At 39.3% G+C, this 19,475-nt stretch overlaps 1 protein-coding gene across 8 annotated transcripts in view; it reads left to right on the top strand.

Moving 5' to 3' along the window:
- Window positions 1–18,620, top strand: part of mbnl2 (muscleblind-like splicing regulator 2) — a 92,979-nt gene extending 74,359 nt beyond the window's left edge. For 4 of the 8 annotated variants that reach the window (XM_062060096.1, XM_062060090.1, XM_062060073.1 and 1 more), the window contains 2 exons: window positions 1,521–1,615; window positions 15,706–18,620. In XM_062060096.1, the coding sequence (XP_061916080.1) occupies window positions 1,521–1,615; window positions 15,706–15,720 (110 nt within the window). In that variant the 3' untranslated portion in view covers window positions 15,721–18,620. Of the gene's footprint in view, window positions 1–1,520; window positions 1,616–15,705 lie in introns of those variants that run through there. The other 4 variants (XM_062060083.1, XM_062060050.1, XM_062060060.1 and 1 more) reach the window with 2 other exon arrangements.
- The last annotated feature ends 855 nt before the right edge of the window (window positions 18,621–19,475 follow it).

The raw sequence follows: 19,475 nt of genomic DNA, 5'->3' as shown, positions 1-19,475 counted from the left end.
GAAGCGCGCTCCCCAGACTGTGAACCGGGACTCGGGGGCGTACAAACTTTCCCACACCTGGGACACAGTCCTGAAGAAGTCAAACTGCAGATGGCGCTGTCAGCCTGCTACTACAAGCAGGAAGACAGCGCTAAAAACTGTTTAAGTCGGCTGACCAGACACATTATATCAACATCGCGCGAAAACCTCTGAGGAAGGCCACAGTTGTAGCCGAAAACATCAGGTGCGAAAATCAACACACAGGTCCGGCTATTCTTAGAAGACCTAATGAACCTAATTAGACTGTATATTATATATTATATATATATATATATGTGTGTATATATATGTATATATATATATATATATATATATATATATATATATATATATATATATATATATACATATATATATATATATATATATATACATATATCGAAAATTCACCCCAGTGGGACGTCAATGTGAATGACTATGAGAAACCTTGGAAAGGACCGCATATGTGGGTAACCCCCCCCCCCCTCTAGGGGAGACCGAAAGCAATGGATGTCGAGTGGGTCTAAATATATATATACATATATATATATATTTATATATATGTATATATATATATATATTTAAATATATATATATATATTTATATATATGTACACACATAATTATTATTATTTATTTAATTTTTTTATTATTACTGGCCGATATCGGCATAAAAATTAGATGACGAATCATAGTGATTGTTTTTTTTTACTACCAATATTAATATCAGATACGGTATTTCCTGGAACTCACCGAAATGAATGGATATGATTTGTGCTGATATTGTCTTGGCCCAATATCGGCATCGTTCAATACTGTTCAACATTGATATTCTAACGTAAGTAAAAAATAAAAAAAAGTTGTATCAGGACATCCCTACTGAAAACACATGTCCAGTCCTCATCATATACTGTAGTTTTTCCTGCTTATCTGGACTAAACCCCAAAATGTGGCCTGTGTATTAAGATAGGTTAGAAGTTCACGACTGTCTGTTTGCTGTGTTCTGTTGATCACGAAATTTAAATCAGTTTCCCAGAGGGATTATTTCACCCACATGGCTTTCTCAATGCTGGATGAGTACTACAAAATGTCTCAGTCGACCAATGAACAGGTCTTAGATGAGTAAAGACACTATCAATTAGTATTTTGTGGATGAGGACTTACTCGCAAAATCTTTGGGAAAGCAGCAAACTGATTTTGTGTTAAAATTTCCTAATTTGTGATTCTGCTTCTCTCCTCTTTTTTTCTTCCCATCTTTTTTTTCTGTCCTTCCACCTTCCCGGCTTTGCATTGTGAACGGTTGCATGCCATCTGCCGGTGTGATCCTAACGATGGCTTGCTGGCTCTCTGTAACATCCGCCACCACCACCATCCGCAACAACATCAACAAACAATACGCGCTGACATGCACATGACACGCCTGTTGCCATGGTTGCCACACTGCTCCACCTCCATGTCTCTTGCTGCCACACCTCCTTCCCTTTCGCACCCTCAAAACCAAGTCCCAATGATGTACAGTGCTACGCCTGCTACTGTCTCTGCAGCAACAACTCCTGCCACAAGTGTCCCCTACGCAGCAACAGCACCAGCCAATCAGGTTTGCTCCTTTTAAAGCTTTCTTTCATCAGTGCCTGGAGCTCTGAAGAAGTCTTGCCTCCGATTAGCAAGTGGCTTTAACCTGCGGCTAAGGCACCGCCCCCAACCCTATCCACCTGCACGGTGCAAGCTCAAGCCTGTGAGTAGGAGGACCCTGAGGTCCTGCTGGGTGGCCTATCATGTTTCCTGAGAATGTTTAGCCTTCGTCAAGCACTTCTTCAGAGCTCCCTTATTTGCAACGTAGTACTCTATGTTGTGTTGCGCCACTTCCTGGTTCTGTTTTGCATGTTCTGTTCTTTAAGTTTCAATGGCTCTTGGTGTCAAATAAGTCTCTCCGTCCTGCAGCAGGGGCGTCAATTGTACTGCTTGTGTGTTGGGCAAACAAATACACACTTTGTAGCACCTGCGTACACCCAAAGCATTTATCATCTCCATGTTGTTGCCAGGTTCAAGTATTTATAGGAAAATGGCTGTGACAGACAGGAAAGATGATCGCACAAGGTGTCTAAAAATGGCCTCTAATCACTGGCTCTCCTGTTGCTGTGTGTCAGCAGCAGCAAAGTCTGAATAGTGTGCATGCGTGGACCATTTTAAACCAGGAAATTTCGGCACAATGGTTGCACAGCAGCTGGCAGTCATTCCGTGATAGCTGCCTCCGGACACAGACGCAGACGGAGCAATGTTGCACCAAAATGCGAGAAAAAGCTAGGTCGCAGACAACCGCAGTGTATACCCGTGGGTCACAGTACAGTTCTAGGTCAAGGTTATTTGCCTGTGATTGACAACAATCAGTCCATGTTTTACAGTTTACAGTAAATACAGGTGAAACTAAAAAAAATTTAATATCGTGCAAGTATTTGTTTATTTCAGCAATTATATTTACAAGGTGTAACTAATATGACAAAGGCTCATAACGTGCAACTCAATATATTTCAAGCCTTCTTTGAAGATCATTTTGATGATTATGGCTTACAGCTTGATAAAACCTCATAATGAAAATCTCGAAAATGTAGAATATTACATACAATTAAGAGAAAGGGGATTTTGAATATCGAAATATTGGCCTTCTGTAAAGTTTAATCTTGTATAAGTACTTACCAGTAGTACTTAGTTTGGGCCTATTTTGCATGAATTACTGCCTCAATGCGGCGTAGCATGGAGGCCATCAGCCTGTGGCACTGCTTGGGTGTCACGGAAGACCAGGATGCTTCAATACTTCATCTCTGCTGCTTTGTTCAATGTCATGTCTTTCATCTTTCTCTTTGCAATGTCCCATAAATTCTCTATGTGGTTCAGGTCAGGCGAGTATGCTGGCCCATCAAGCACAGTTATCCGATAGTTATTGAACCAGGTTTTGGTACTTTAGTCAGTGTGGGCAGGTGCCATATCATGTTGGAAAATGAAGCCAGCATCTCCACAAAGCTTGTCTGCTGGAGGAACCATAAAGCATTCTAAAATCTTCTGATAAATAGCTGCGTTGACTCTGGACTTAAAAAAAGCACAGTGGGCCAACACCAGCAGATGACATGGCTCCCCAAACCAAAACAGACTGAGGAAACTTCACATGGACTTCAAGCATCTTGGATTGCATGCTTCTTCATTCCTCCTCCAGACTCTGGGACCTTTATTTCCAAATGGGGTGCAAAATTGGATTTATTTAAAGATATATTATTATATATTTAAAGATTTATTTATTTTTAGAAGTCAGGTAAGGCACTTCTGACGTTGTTTGTTGCTCAGGAGTGGCTTGATTAGAGGAATGCGACATTTGAAGCCGATTTCCAGGGTCCGTCTGTGTGTGCTGGCTCTTGATGTACTAACTCCAGCCTAGCTCCACTTCTTGTGAAGTTCCTTAACATTTTTCAATGGCCTTTTTCTGACAATCCTCCAGACTCCGGTCATCCCTGTGGCTGGAGCACCTTTTTCTTCCAAACATTTTTTCTTCCACCTAACTTTCTATTAATGCGCTTTGAGAACATCCAACTTCTTCAAATACCTTTTGAGGCTTTCCCTCCTTGTGGAGGCTGTCAATGATGTTTTCTGTACAACTGTCAGGTCAGCAGTCCTCCCCATGAATGGAAATTCCACTGGACCAGATTGAGAGACCATTTAAAGGCTCAAGAACCCTTTACAGCTCTTTTGCATTAATTAGCTGATGAGTATGTGACACTTAGAGCCAACAGTATTGAACCGTTTTACAATATTAAAATTTTCTGAGATTTGGAATTTAGGGTTTTTAAAAACTTTAAGCAATGATCATGGTTCTAACACATACAAGCTTGACATATCTCACTTTGCATGTAATGCGTTTATATCACATATTAGTTTCACATTTGAAGTTGAACTTTTGCACGATATTCTTAATTTTTGAGTTTCACCTGTTTATCAATCGGAAACAAGCTTATGGTTCTACCGAAGGGGTGAGTGGGACAGTCTGTAGACCAACCAGCTGATAGTAGCATGATTAGCTGAAAAATGCAATCAAAAAGTCTAATCTAATGTATGTATTTGCTCTAGCGGGATAAATATTATATGGCTGCATGTGGGTATGATGTAGTCTATAGGAGTGCTTCTTAACCATACGGCCGGGGCCCATTATGAGATGCGAGCACCATGTAGAGGGCCGCCAAAAAATATTAGTTTTGCAGCTGTGGTCCGTATTTGTTGTAATAAACTTTTCCACCACTTGTGGCATTAATAACAATAGCAAACAAACAAAAGAACTCTGTAGATAATGTCACAGAGAAGAGCAAAAATTATGACTAAAGTGGTGAAGCTGTTTTTTCATTTGCACTTTAATTTTTATAGACATTGTAGTTAATAAAACATGTTCGTTAATAATGTAATTTATTTTAGCACAATATAACATAACATAACATAGTACCGGTACTAATTTTAGTACTAATTTCTCCTATTTGTGATCAACACATGGTTTCATATTATATGACAAGGTTGTAAACTGTGAGTAGGTTAAATATAATTATTAAATACAATTAAAATAAAGAGTTAGATTACTAATTCAGTGTTAATGTCTTTGAGTGGACCCGGGGCCCCTTTGTAGTGGAAAAGTTTGGCCCTGAGGTCAAAAAGGTTAATAACCTTGGGTTTATAGCATAGGTGTCAAACTCTAGCCTTGAGGCACATCAATTTTTGTGGTCTGCGAAAGCCTGAAAATAATGTGCGTCAACAAAAATATCTTTCTTGCGAAATTTATTTATTCTTTTAATTTTTTCAGAAAAAATGTACTGCTTGCAATTCCATGTCTTTTAAATTGTTTTCTGATCATGCAACAAGATTTTCCGAGCATTTGTTTATCAATAATACCTAAATATCTGCTTGTCACCTTGTCTTATGATTTGAAAGCAAGTTATCGATCAGTTTGATAGGAAACAAATATATTAATCAAATGCACAGGCGATTGTGTGATAATATCACGAGGCAATTATACTTTTATACATAATGTGGACCTGCATGAAAACGAGTTTGATAGAGTATAACGAGGCAATAAATAGACTCTCTATAATAATAGTAATGGATTAGATTTAGATTTATATAGCACTCTTCTAGCACGTTTCTAGAATAAATATAGATTGACTATTTCTATAATAAAATAACAATGGAGAGGCTCACCTTAAAATTTGTTTTCAGGTCCAATGAGTCTTATTTGCAAAATCAAAGTTTTAAAAACACCTTTTTAGTATATACTTAATATCCCAGTAAAAAAAAGCTAATATGTTTGTTTTTTTGTTGTTGTTTTTTTTATAAACTGTCTCCAGTTATTAAAGCTGACTATTTGACCGTGTTAGTCATTGCCTGTCACACGCCGGCCAGCCGCGCACACTTCCTGTTATTAGCATGCAGAAGCAACAGCAGGAAGCGGCGCCACTCTTTAAAGATGCATGTGGGACAAGCAGAAGCCGTGACGTAAGCCCTCTGCTGTCTGCCTCCGTCTGTCCCTCTGACGACCAGCCAGGGATACAGTTTCCCTGACAACATTGAATTAACAAATATTTTTAGCTAATGCACACAACCACCGGTCACAACATTAGGTACAGCTGTAAACCCCCAATCAGATTCCCTTTAAATGAATTGTAATCATCTAACCACATTTAAAAACAGCTCAATTGTACACTATGATAACAAATATATGGTTCAATCAATTTAGTCAATCAAAACATCAGAAATTGTAATGGATCTTGTTAGATGGCGCAAATGTATCATGGTTTGACAGGATAGCGCCGCTGTCGATATGATGACAACCATTCAGACGCACATTCACAGATAGATGGATAAGGTACAATACATGGTCATGATCATGGACACAACATGTCTGATTAGCTTATTTAATCATCCTACCCTTTCTCCATATATCAGCATGTTCTGGGCCGTCAAATGACTCCAGAGAAATCACACAAGCCAGGAAAAACATATCAATTTAAAACAAAAAGGCCCGGCCCGAGACTTGAACCCTAAAAGTGCAAGTCTAATCATTGTGTCACTGTGCTGCCCCATGACTCTAAACAAATTGAGCTACAGCACCCCCGTATGCCAGGATCTGGTGTTACATTAGAAATAGGTGAAAACTGTTATTTTCTAGCCTATCAACATTTGTGTTTGAAAAAAGGAGAAATACCCCAGGGAAATGGGGAGGAAAGAAACAGCCCCCTTAAAGGAGCCGAAATGTTCTTGTCATAACCTTAGAGGGAACATCAGAGTGTGCTGCAGGCTCAGGTATAAAAAGGAGCCGCAACAGGTGCTGTCGGGTGTTGTGGTCGTAAAGAAAACAGCTTTAACCATGGTTTGGTTGATTTTTTTTGGTTTTTTTAAATGAAACAAAATAATGTGTGTAGCAGACAAAAGACGACAACATGGACTGAATTTTAAACATCACAGCAGGTACAATATTTAGCCGTCATACTGAGTCAATACAAACAACACTTCATTAGCGCACTACAAGGATGGCTAATGTACCAATTCTCCCCAAAAAAAGCAATCCAGCTGGTGAAAAGAATCAACTGCCCGCTGTTGATTCTACCGTTGTATTTTACTCATATGCTTTTACTTTGAAGGCCTGACATTACACGCTACAGCTGTGTTTTTTCAACAGCAGGGGAGATGTTCATCATTTTTGTCTACACGGCGACACATAAGCCTGCAGCTAGGTGGCAGCAGTGCTCAATCTAATCGACATGCTTCTACCCAGTAGAAGTAGTAAGTAACTGTACACATGCAAGACATGTGTACAGAGCCAATAGGAAGCGGGGAGTTGGAAAAGAGTGGTTTGGATTGAACTGAAAAAGTTGTCGTCAGTGGCGTTTGTGAAGAATGTAACTCACACAGTGTGTTGTGTATATATCACTAAATAAATTATGTCAAGATCTCAATAGTCCTTAAATTTAGGGGGGTTATTGAATTATTTCTGTCCCCTAGGGGGGTCATAACAGAAAGTAATTGAGAAGCACAGGTCTACACTGCAAAAAGTCAGTGTTCAAAAACAAGACGAAAAAAATACATAAATTAGGGGTATTTTACTTGAGCTAAGCAAAATTATCTGCCAATAGAACAAGAAAATGTGTCTTGTCAAGACTTTCCAAAACGAGTAAAATTAGCTAACCTCAATGAACCCCAAAATACCTTAAAATAAGTATATTCTCACTAATAACAAGTACACTTTTCTTGATAGAAAAAACAAATATGAGACCTTTTTTCTCAATATGTTGAAAAATGTTCTTAAATTAAGTAAATGCTAGTGCCATTATCTTGATATAATGATATGCGCTCGGCATTACATTTCTTGAAACCAGAAAACTTATACTAAAAACTACTTTATTTTTCTTAATGGAAAGGCAACAAGGCAACCGCTTGTTACTCTCGGGGTCTCCTAGCCGCTCAGGCAAATCATATTGTCTAAAAATGCATTTTCCCATCAATAACATGACATCATTGCACCAAGTGCGTGCTCTTTCAGTCAATTGGTGCGCGAGGAATATATATATATATATATATATACCGTAATTTCCGGACTATAAGCCGCACCTGACTATAAGCCGCACCAGCTAAATTTAGGGGGAAATACAGATTGCTCCATATATAAGCCGCACCCGACTATAAGCCGCAGGGTTTTGATGTGTAATTAGCGTAGTATATAGGGGTTCCTGCTACCACGGAGGGGATTGTCGGGACAGAGATGACTGTTTGGGAACGCAAAGCGTCCCATTTATTAACAATAAATCTTTCAGTCATTCAATCAAACTTTCACATCTTTGACATGGCGAACAGCATTCGTGCAGAGTACAAATAATACAACACTGCAAAGTAATACAAAGTGCTCGCCTGTACGTTATCAAAATAACCAGCCTACCGGTATATGAAAAGTCAGTCTTTAATCATTGTGTCATCGTCTTCCTCCTGCGTACTAAAACCACCGAAATCCTCTTCGTCGGTGTCGGAGAAGAACAGGCTGTATATAAGCCGCACCCTTGTATAAGCCGCAGGGACCAGAACGAGGGGAAAAAGTAGCGGCTTATAGTCCGGAAATTACGGTATATATATATATATATATATATATATGTATATATATATATATATATATATATATATATGTATATATATATATATATATATATATATATATATATATATATATATATATATATATATATATATATATATACATATATATATATATATATATTTGTGCATGAACTATTTCTGTTAAAAATTGTTTGAAATGTCACATGTTAAATATTAACTGTCAGTTTACTGTACTGTGCCAACTGTACTACTATACGAGTATGTGTTTTCTATTGTTTCATTGAAAATAAAACAGCAAAGTCCATTTGGCTGTCATCTGTTTTAATTATGAGACACAATTGTGTCAAAGTCATGATTTTTTATTTCATGCTTGAAATAAGACATTTTTACTTGGAAAAAGCAGTTTTATACTTGTGAGTGTTGATGACATGGCTTTGCAACAGTTGATATTCTAGTTTCAAGCATGTTTTACTCAATATAGGTCATAAAATCTCAGCAACAAGCTGTAATATCTTACTGAGATAATTTAGGACCAAAACACTTAAAACAAGTAAAACACTCTAACATAAAATCTGCTTAGTGAGAATAATTATCTTATCAGACAGAAAATAAGCAAATATCACCCTTATTTGAGATATTTAATCTTACTTAGATTTTCAGTTTTTGCCGTGTACAAGATGTTACCCCGACGTTAACAGTGTGGCCGTGTTTCCGGGAAAAACAGTATGGATACGTGTTCATCACCTTTATGAGAAAGCTCAATTAGTATGAAGAACGATCAGATATACAGTCGTACCTCGTAAGTTGAGGGCTTTTTGTTGTGCTTTAAATTGCGGCCATCATTTTAGTTACGAGCATTTTTCTGCAGCCGGTTGAAGTAATATTTGTCATAAGTTTGTGCTGTTTGAGGAATAGAGAGTTAATATAGTGTTACACACTGTTGTGCCAGCTTCACCCACACAAGAAACAAACATACGTTTTTGATTTGACTGTTGCCGTGCTTGTTTGAGCAGCCCTCAGAGATCGACACAATCCTGCCCCCCAACCACTGCAATTAAGAAAGTTAGTGCAAAGAAGGAGGAGCGTCAGAGAAACAAAACATTAAAAACCTGTCCTACCTGTTAGCAGCCTACGATATACAGTACAGTAGGAGTGTTTTGCGTCAGTCATGGAACACAATGTGCTCGTAAGTCGAGTTACCACTGTAGTTCAATTCAAAAGAAATTCAGAAAGTACTCACACTAAGCCAATCGTACCGTGCTTGGACCCACTCAACATCTAAAGCATACATTTGGCTTGAGTAAACGCACTATATTAGGGGTTCTTATACTTTTTGACCTCGGGTCCCAACTTTTCCACGACAGAGAGGTCCTGGGCCCACTGAAATATTAACACTGAATTTATCATTTTACTCTTGACTTTAATCCTATCCAATAACTATATCTAACATACTTTCATTTTAACAGGATAAACTTTGTCAAATGTTATGAATGCATGTGTTAGGTTTTTTTCTTACCCATACTTCAGATACTTTTTCTCAAGTCAACGCAGACTTACACCTACAAAACTCAATTGGCAAAATTCATTAACATTAATGTGTTAAAACTTACAAAAACAATCCCTAATTTTGTTGAGAGATATAGCTTATATGTTAAGAAAATGTAAGCATTGTGGAAATGTGTTCACTGACTGCATATTGTATGAAAACGACATGAAAAGTGTGAATGGTATTGCCGCAAAAGGCCGATGTCGTACTAATTGTAATTAAAGTTTTGAAAATGTGACAACTGGTTGAAAAAAACGTTTCTTAGCGACTGAAAAAACTTTAATCACAAAGATTATTATCCAGGCTTAGGTCAGGCTGATTACAAAAATAAAAGAATCAGAATCAGGGGTATCCAAACCACGGGCCGCAGGCATCTTCAATTTTCTGCGGACGACGGCACAAGTTTAATTTCAATAAGCAACCTGGTCACGCAGGTTTTATTTCATATTTAACATAAATATCCAGGGTGTGGCAATTTGTCACCATCTTGTGGACAAACTCAGGTCAGTGACAAAGGTATTCACACCCCTTGACAGCATTTACTTATATGACCTAATTCAAACAATCTTTCCTAGTCATGGTGTAGAAAAAAAAAAAGTCAACACACATGGTCACACATAACACAACCTGCTCACTGAACTTTGTGGATATTATTTAAAAAAAACTTTTATCACCATAACAAATTCAAAACTACACCCATTTAAATCCATTGCAAGGCATGATGGGAAAAAATACAAAACACTTATCCATGTTTCACTTTTAGCTGCTTGTTACTTCTTATTGATTACATATCTTTAAAGAGGTAGTCACAGAAGTAAACAAGGTAGGAGTTGAAAGTTCACATACTCTTAATAATCAATTATAATAATTGTTAAGTTTATATCCCTCATATTATTATAATATGTAAACGCACGCACACACACATATATGTATATATATATATATATATATATATATATATATATATATATATATATATATATATATATATATATATATATATATATATATATATATATATATATATATATATATATATATACATATATATATCAGTGGCGGACCGTGCGTTTCCCACCTAGGCCTTCAGTGATGTCGACTTGAATGATTACCTCTCAGAATACCATCAGTTATGTCACCACATGACCATTGCTGGGGAAATACTATACTGAAACACATTTACGCACTACTGTGCATTGAATCACCTCAACAGTGTACTAAACGAGCTATTTTCTGGCGCATTTAAAAATCAATAAACCCGCATCAGCATTTAAAATGTATTTTATGTGGTACTGTCAAAATTAAAATTGTAAAAAAATCATTAAACGTAAAAAAATAAAGAAATAAAATATTTGGACTCAATTTGTAGCACCCATTCAATGCCGTATAAGCCAGTGGTACCGGTTGATTAGAGTGGAAGTGGCGGGCATTTCCCCATTTCATCGCTGGGACAGCTGAGCTAGCTTCCGGGGTTTTAAAAAAAAAAAGTTAAAGTACCAATGATTGTCACACACACACTAGATGTGGTGACATTATCCTCTGCATTTGACCCATCCCCTTGTTCCACGCCCTGGGAGGTGGGGAGCAGTGGGCAGAAGCGGTGGCCGCGCCCGGGAATCATTTTGGTAATTTACCCCCAATTCCAACCCTTGATGCTGAGTGCCAAGCAGGGAGGTAATGGGTGCCATTTTTATAGTCTTTGGTATGACTCGGTCGGGGTTTGAACTCACGACCCACCGATTTCAGGGCGGACACTCTAACCACAAGGCCACTGAGCAGGTTGGCCGCTGTCGTCTTATTAGATGTAGTTTCTCTTTAAATATCCTTCTTAAAAATGGCCTTGCAAATATACAGTATATCTGCCACCGATTCAAAGTTTTTTTCTCCTTCTTTGTGGGTTAAAAAAGTGAGTATTGGTGATTTCTCTGCTAGCCCGGTATGGCCACGGTGCAATTTGTGGTTGGATACTCACTTTGGAGTGACAAGTGAGTATCTTATCACAGTCTAGTTAACATCAGGCTACTGTCAACAACTTGTGATCTGATTGGCTATTGCAACGGTCTATCAACTGTATGTGTTCTGTTCGTTTACACTATGTTGATTCAGAAGGTTACGGCTGAATTCATAAAGCTCTGGCAGCAAGCCAGCTGACTTCTGATTGGATAAAAGCTCTAATGTAAAACGAAGCAACACTGGAGCGTAACATGAAGGGAATATGATGAATACTTTTATATATTTCTATGGAAAGTAAATAAAAAATAAAATTAACTTTGATTAATGTATGATCATCATAGCATAGCACCGCCGCGGCTCAAACCAGTGAATATTGAATCACAGGACACGTAAATGTCACGTTGAACATGAGGCCAGCTAGAAGGCCTTACTGACAACAACTTGTGATCTGATTGGCTATCGCATATTACCATATGCCCGTTCACTTACAGTGCACAGACACCCGCATTGTTGATTCTGAAGGGCCCGGACAGATTTAGTACAGCATGGCAACATAGGCTAGCTGAATTCTATCCATCCATCCATCTTCTTCCGCTTATCCGAGATCGGGTCACGGGGGCAGCAGCCTAAGCAGGGAAACCCAGACTTCCCTCTCCCCAGCCACTTCGTCTAGCTCTTCCCGGGGGATCCCGAGGCGTTCCCAGGCCAGCCGGGAGACATAGTCTTCCCAACGTGTCCTGGGTCTTCCCCGTGGCCTCCTACCGGTCGGACGTGCCCTAAACACCTCCCGAGGGAGGCGTTCGGGTGGCATCCTGACCAGATGCCCGAACCACCTCAACTGGCTCCTCTCGATGTGGAGGAGCAGCGGCTTTACTTTGAGCTCCCCCCGGATGGCAGAGCTTCTCACCCTATCTCTAAGGGAGAGCCCCGCCACCCGGCGGAGGAAACTCATTTCGGCCGCTTGTACCCGTGATCTTGTCCTTTCGGTCATAACCCAAAGCTCATGACCATAGGTGAGGATGGGAACGTAGATCGACCGGTAAATTGAGAGCTTTGCCTTCCGGCTCAGCTCTTTCTTCACCACAACGGATCGATACAGCGTCCTCATTACTGAAGACGCCGCACCGATCCACCTGTCGATCTCACGATCCACTCTTCCCTCACTCGTGAACAAGACTCCAAGGTACTTGAACTCCTCCACTTGGGGCAGGGTCTCCTCCGCAACCCGGAGATGGCACTCCACCCTTTTCCGGGCGAGAACCATGGACTCGGACTTGGAGGTGCTGATTCTCATCCCAGTCGCTTCACACTCAGCTGCGAACCGATCCAGCGAGAGCTGAAGATCCCGGCCAGATGAAGCCATCAGGACCACATCATCTGCAAAAAGCAGAGACCTAATCCTGCAGCCACCAAACCGGATCCCCTCAACGCCTTGACTGCGCCTAGAAATTCTGTCCATAAAAGTTATGAACAGAATCGGTGACAAAGGGCAGCCCTCACTGGAAACGTGTCCGACTTACTGCCGGCAATGCGGACCAAACTCTGGCACTGATCATACAGGGAGCGGACCGCCACAATCAGACAGTCCGATACCCCATACTCTCTGAGCACTCCCCTCAGGACTTCCCGAGGGACACGGTCGAATGCCTTCTCCAAGTCCACAAAACACATGTAGACTGGTTGGGCAAACTCCCATGCACCCTCAAGGACCCTGCCGAGAGTATAGAGCTGGTCCACAGTTCCACGACCAGGGCGAAAACCACACTGTTCCTCCTGAATCCGAGGTTCGACTATCCGGCGTAGCCTCCTCTCCAGCACACCCGAATAGACCTTACCGGGAAGGCTGAGGAGTGTGATCCCACGATAGTTAGAACACACCCTCCGGTTCCCCTTTATAAAGAGCTGAATTCTAATTGGATAAAAACTCTAACCTAAAAACAACAGCACTGGAAGGAGCATAATATGACATGAAGAGAATATGAATACTTGCACAGGGGTTAGTGCATGTACCTCACAATACGAAGGTCTTGGATTCGATCCTGGGCTCAGGATCTTTCTGTGTGGAGTTTGCATTTTCTCCCCGTGACTGCGTGGGTTCCCTTCGGGTACTCCGGCTTCCTCCCACCTCCAAAAATATGCACCTGGAGATAGGTTGATTGGCAACACTAAATTGGCCCTAGTGTGTGAATGTGAGTGTGAATGTTGTCTGTCTATCTGTGTTGGCCCTGTGATGAGATGGCGACTTGTCCAGGGTGTACCTCACCTTCCGCCCGAACGCAGCTGAGATAGGCTCCAGCACCCCCCGCAACTCCGAAAAGGACAAGCGGTAGAAAATGCATGAATGGATGGATGAATACTTTTAGATATTTAGGGAAAGTAAATAAAAAAATACTTTTATCTTTAAGTATGATCATGATTTCTGGTTATGTTATGCCAGCGAAGAAGGTCTTGCTGGCCCTGATGACCCACCACTGATATATTTACTTATATATACACATATATGTATATAGTATATAGTCAAGGTTTCTGTGGTTTATCCGTTATACAGTGCTCAATACCGGGGTAGAGCGGTATACGTTAGGTCAGGAAAAAATACAGAAAGCCTCCCCTGAAGAGCAAGGAAACCTGCGAAACAGACTTGTAGGGATGAAATAGCCTCTGTATTTTTTCCTGACCTAACGTATGTATGTATATATATATACATATTTCAGTTCAGTTTCAGTTTACTTTGAATATGCATACGATACAATGGAATGCATCACATATTTCCAGTTGTTTCGTTACAGCACGTCCGAAAAGGAGTCAGAAGAAGCAGAGTTTAAAGAGTAGGAAGAAGCAGATCATATATGTATATAAATATTAGGGCTGTGAATCTTTGGGTGTCCCACGATTCGATTCAATATCGATTTTTGGGGTCACAAATCTTTTTTTTTTTTTTTTCAATTCAACACGATTCTCGATTCAAAAACGATTTTTTTTTCCCGATTCAAAACGATTCTTTATTCATTCAATACATAGGATTTCAGCAGGATCTACCCCAGTCTGCGGACATGCAAGCAGAGTAGTAGATTTTTGTAAAAATCTTTTATAATTGTAAAGGACAATGTTTTATCAACTGATTGCAATAATCTAAATTTGTTTGAACTATTAAATGAACCAAAAATATGACTTATTTTATCTTTGTGAAAATATTGGACACAGTGTGTTGTCAAGCTTATGAGATGCGATGCAAGTGTAAGCCACTGTGACACTATTGTTCTTTTTTTTTTTTTTTTATAAATGTCTAATGATAATGTCAATGAGGGATTCTTAATCACTGCTATGTTGAAATTGTAACTAATATTGATACTGTTGTTGATAATATTCATTTTTGATTCACTACTATTGGTTTGTTCTGTGTCGTGTTTGTGTCTCCTCTCAATTGCTCTGTTTATTGCAGTTCTGAGTGTTGCTGGGTCGGGTTTGGTTTTGGAATTGGATTGCATTTTTATGATATTGCTGTGTATTGTTTTGTTGGATTGATTAATTAAAATAAAATAAAAAAATTTAAATAAAAAATACAATAAAATATAAATCGATTTTTTATAAATGAGAATCGATTCTGAATCGCACAACGTGAGAATCTCGATTCGAATTCGAATCGATTTTTTCCCACACCCCTAATAAATATGTATGTCATATGCCGCATCAGTCAAAAAGATTGGACACACCTGCTCAAAATGATCCCAAAAAATCCAACCCACATCTATATTTTAGTGCGTCATGAAGGCGCGTCAGTTGATGTGAAAATGAATGACCGCAGCAGCTTTGCACAAAATTAATAATCATAAGACTGGAAATACTCTACAAAGTCATACAACTTGCAGTAATACTCAGCATAAATGAGTGTGAGAACTCCCTAACACCTTCCCTGTCAGCCATTGCATCTGTGGTGACTTCAAGTGTTCCGCCACAAAAAAAAACAATCCATACAGTATTATCAGTGGGGATTATATGGAGGATGCACTCGTACGCTTGTTGGTATCGCTCCCTAACACCTCTCTGTGTGTCTCCTGCAGATCATCCTGAAGTAAACGCCACGGAGGGAGCGACGTGGGAAGGAGCCGCACTGGGAAACCCACAACTGCTCCCGTGTAAATACTACCTTACCTCTCCCGCAGAGGCAACCTGCATGCTCAGAGTGTAACACTGAACTGCACTTCCTGCAGTGTCGGCCTCACACACACATACACACAAACCCACCATATATAGCGTATAAGATCTTGTGTAGTCGCACACACAACAAAGATACCACAGTGGTCATTGTAACCCATTCTATTTATTTTGTGGTCCTCCGTTAGCAACAAATGGATGTTTGATTTGCACTGCAGACACAAACAGTGCATTCTACTCAAGCGGAAGTCAGAGAAAACCTGCGAGTTGACGCTCTGCTCTCTTGATGGCCTCCAGTGCTTGTTTTGTTTTTTTTGTTTGTTTTTTTGTCTTGCGGGCTATGCGGGGCTCTCCTCGGCGCTAGACCTCCGATCTGATCCGGAAGCATTTTGCCAAAGTGGCCACCGGGAGAAGAATGTTCTTGGCGTTTCCCAAAGCCGCTTAGCTAACACACCAATAACAACGCAGCGTTGACTTGCGGAGGAGCAGCAAACACTGACTTCGGAGAAGCCCCAAGGCCGGGGTCCGTGCCAAGGGCTTAACCAAGCTTGTCGGGAGAGATACCAAGCCATGTGTGTGTGTGTGTGTGTGTGTGTGTGTGTGTGTTTTTGAGAACTGTCTGCCGGCAGACACAGAAACGAGTGGTTGAGTCGGCGACGATGACGCCGGCACCCTAATGGATTGACGCCGGCGACTGGTGAGACGGTGTTTGGTGGGGTTGAAGGGGTTTTTAAGTGCTAAACAAAAACTTTTGGTGCATCGGACAACGCCGAAGACTTGAACGTGGACTTGGAGGGCTACTATACCTTCGTGCGACCCCGCCATCTCCGGCAATCCTGTTTCATCCTAGAAACTTGTAGAAGTGCCTAAACACGCTCACCAACCAACCACATCCCGCAGACACGCTGGCCGCCAACCACTGACGTCATGTTTGGCGGGAAGGGAGGGCAATTATATATACAAACATATATATATAAATATATATAAATATATATATATATATGTAGGTTTTTTTCCCCAACTGTCCATCGACATCACAAGTGTCTTTCTGGAACTAGCTTTGTAGAATGTCTGTGGACTTTCACGGCATACCATTATTTCTTACTGGTAGTTTACATGAGGAATAGGAGTTTAAAAAAAAAAAAACATGTATTGTAAAAGCGTTTAACTTATGTAACTTTCTTTTCACAGTCTGGTTCCAGAGTTCAAAGTTTGTGTTGTGTTTTCTTTGAACGTATGTGTGAATCCCCCTCCAATAGCACTTCAAGCAAGTCGAGATCATGTGGTTTTTTTTCTTTTCTGTTTTGTAAACAATTTTTCTATTTCATGTTTTGTTTCGCAATGTTTAAACTATTATTTTTTTGCCCAAAACAATGTCATTTCATGGTGCTTGATGCTTACCATCGACAATCCACAATCAGACCTGATAGGTTTTACTCTATTTGATTGTCCTCATACATTGAGAGTGTTTGTGTGTGTGTGTCATATTTGTGGCAGGGGAGTGTAAAGTTCTATTTTGTTGTAATTTATGGTGTTACTCTTGTTCTAGTTAATTGCTCCGAAATGAATGTAATTTATTGTGCATGGTTGGAGGTCATGTGACAAGCTGCTTTCGGGGCCTATAAGCTACTGGACCTTTATGGCCTTCTGGTAAGAAAACATAACAAGGAAAAGTGAGTTGACTGTGTTGTTGGAGTCATAATGTGTTGTATAGATGACATTTTAGCGAGAGAGGGAGAGTGAGGGGGAAAAGAAAACTCAAAAAGATGTACTTTACACTCTAGTATGTTAGTATTTCATAACAATATAAGTTGTTGCCGTGGCAACCAAACGTTGCAGTTACTAAAGTTTGGTATTTTTGTAAAAGACATTGTTTAGTTGACTTTTTTCTGTCGTTGTTTTTGTTTTGTTTTTGTTTTTTTGCTAGAGCACTGTACACATGTTAGATTGTAAAGATAGTAACATTTCTTATTCTTCACGGAGATTGTAACAATGACCTTTTCACTAGCAAACAGCCCCTTATAGTGCTGTCACTCAATAATAGACTCAATATCACATAGACTATATGATTATATCAAAAAGTATATATGAATAAATAAGAACTAAATCATTTATAAATGATTGCGTTGTTCATTAAGGACCTTCAGGATCCACACTATGTTTTATTCAACGTAACACTTAAGGATTGCACTTTTCATACGGTTTCCTGTCAAGGCGTCATGTTTCCGGAACAACAGCAGGTTCTACCATGAGACAACCAAAATGGGCAACTTGCTTTGAGGAGAAAAAGTCATTTTCTTCTAAGTCGGTGTGTGAAGTAGGAGATGACCTTGTTTGGTTTAACAATGTTTTTTCAAACGTCACCATTGACTGAAGGTCAAAAAAGCAACTTTTTGAGCAAGACACATGGCCTTAAATCCGTTTCTGTTTCTTCTTTACCCCCTGAGTTTGAGTTCAAATAAATATTTTTTAATCTAAAGCCATTCTATGGAGGCCAAAGCGGGCGAAGGACACCAAACTGCTGTGACTTCAGAACTTGTCGTTCTCAGATTTTGCCAGCAGAGGGCGCCAGACGGGGGGGGCGGGGCACAGGGCGTGTGTTGTTGTGTGCCATCATTGTTGCTGTGCGCCTCGACAACCAAACAGGACCCTCATCCGATAGTGTAATCATTTCTGAACAATGTATTCTTTTGAATATATTTTGTGCTATATTATGTTTATATTAGTCAAATGTTTGTTCTTTGGTTCCAGCAATAGTGTAAAATCTATTGGAAAGGAGGAAATAAAGAAAAGCAAAAGCTTTTTGTTGGCCATCTCTTTATCAGTTCAGCTGACACAAAGGCACTTTCGCGTACAGATGGGCGATACTACAATGTATGTATCGATCCAAAACCAAGTACTATACAGTAAAAAAAACTTCGACACCGATATATCTTGACTTTTTTTTTAAGCTCATTGGATGATTTTGTCCCAACAATGTGCAAATGCCAACAAAATAAGCCTGCCATTTAATTTTAGTAATTGTATGAGCTAAATAGAAGAACATATTTGTAAATACAAACAGAATATAACTTTTAAAAAATCGATTTTGTCACACTAGTGTGTCATTTGGATTTATGAATAGTACTGATAGAGCCTTTGTATAGATGATATCAATATTTGAATCACCCAACTCCATGTTTTGAGAAAAATAGTACAAATATGCACCGGTATTTGTGAAAATAAAAATAATATGACTTGTTTTTAAATACGAACTCACACTAAAGTATCAATCCAATGTTGATAATGCTTTGGTATCGACGATATTGATTTTCGAATCACCCACTTCTACACTTTGAGCAAAATAGCAAAAATATGCACACATATTTGTAAAAAAATATATATATATATATTACAAAAAATGATCAAATCACACTGGTATCAATCTAATTCTAATACTGCCTTGGTATTGATAGATCGACATTCGAATCGCCCACCTACACGCTTTAAGCAAAACAGCAAAAATATACATAAATATTTATTGAAATAAACATAATATATACATTTTTAAAAATACAATATTATGACACTAGTACCAACCCAATACCAAAACTGCCCCATTATCGATATTGGAAAAATTTGAACATAATTGTGTATGTTTTGCTCAAAACGGTTTTCGGCAAAAATATACACATTT

The sequence above is a fragment of the Entelurus aequoreus genome, linkage group LG01 (genome assembly GCF_033978785.1).
Source record: "Entelurus aequoreus isolate RoL-2023_Sb linkage group LG01, RoL_Eaeq_v1.1, whole genome shotgun sequence".
In the NCBI taxonomy this organism is placed as follows: Eukaryota; Metazoa; Chordata; class Actinopteri; order Syngnathiformes; family Syngnathidae; genus Entelurus; species Entelurus aequoreus.
Note: the sequence above shows the minus strand (reverse complement) of the source record. Positions and strands in the feature narration are given on the sequence as shown.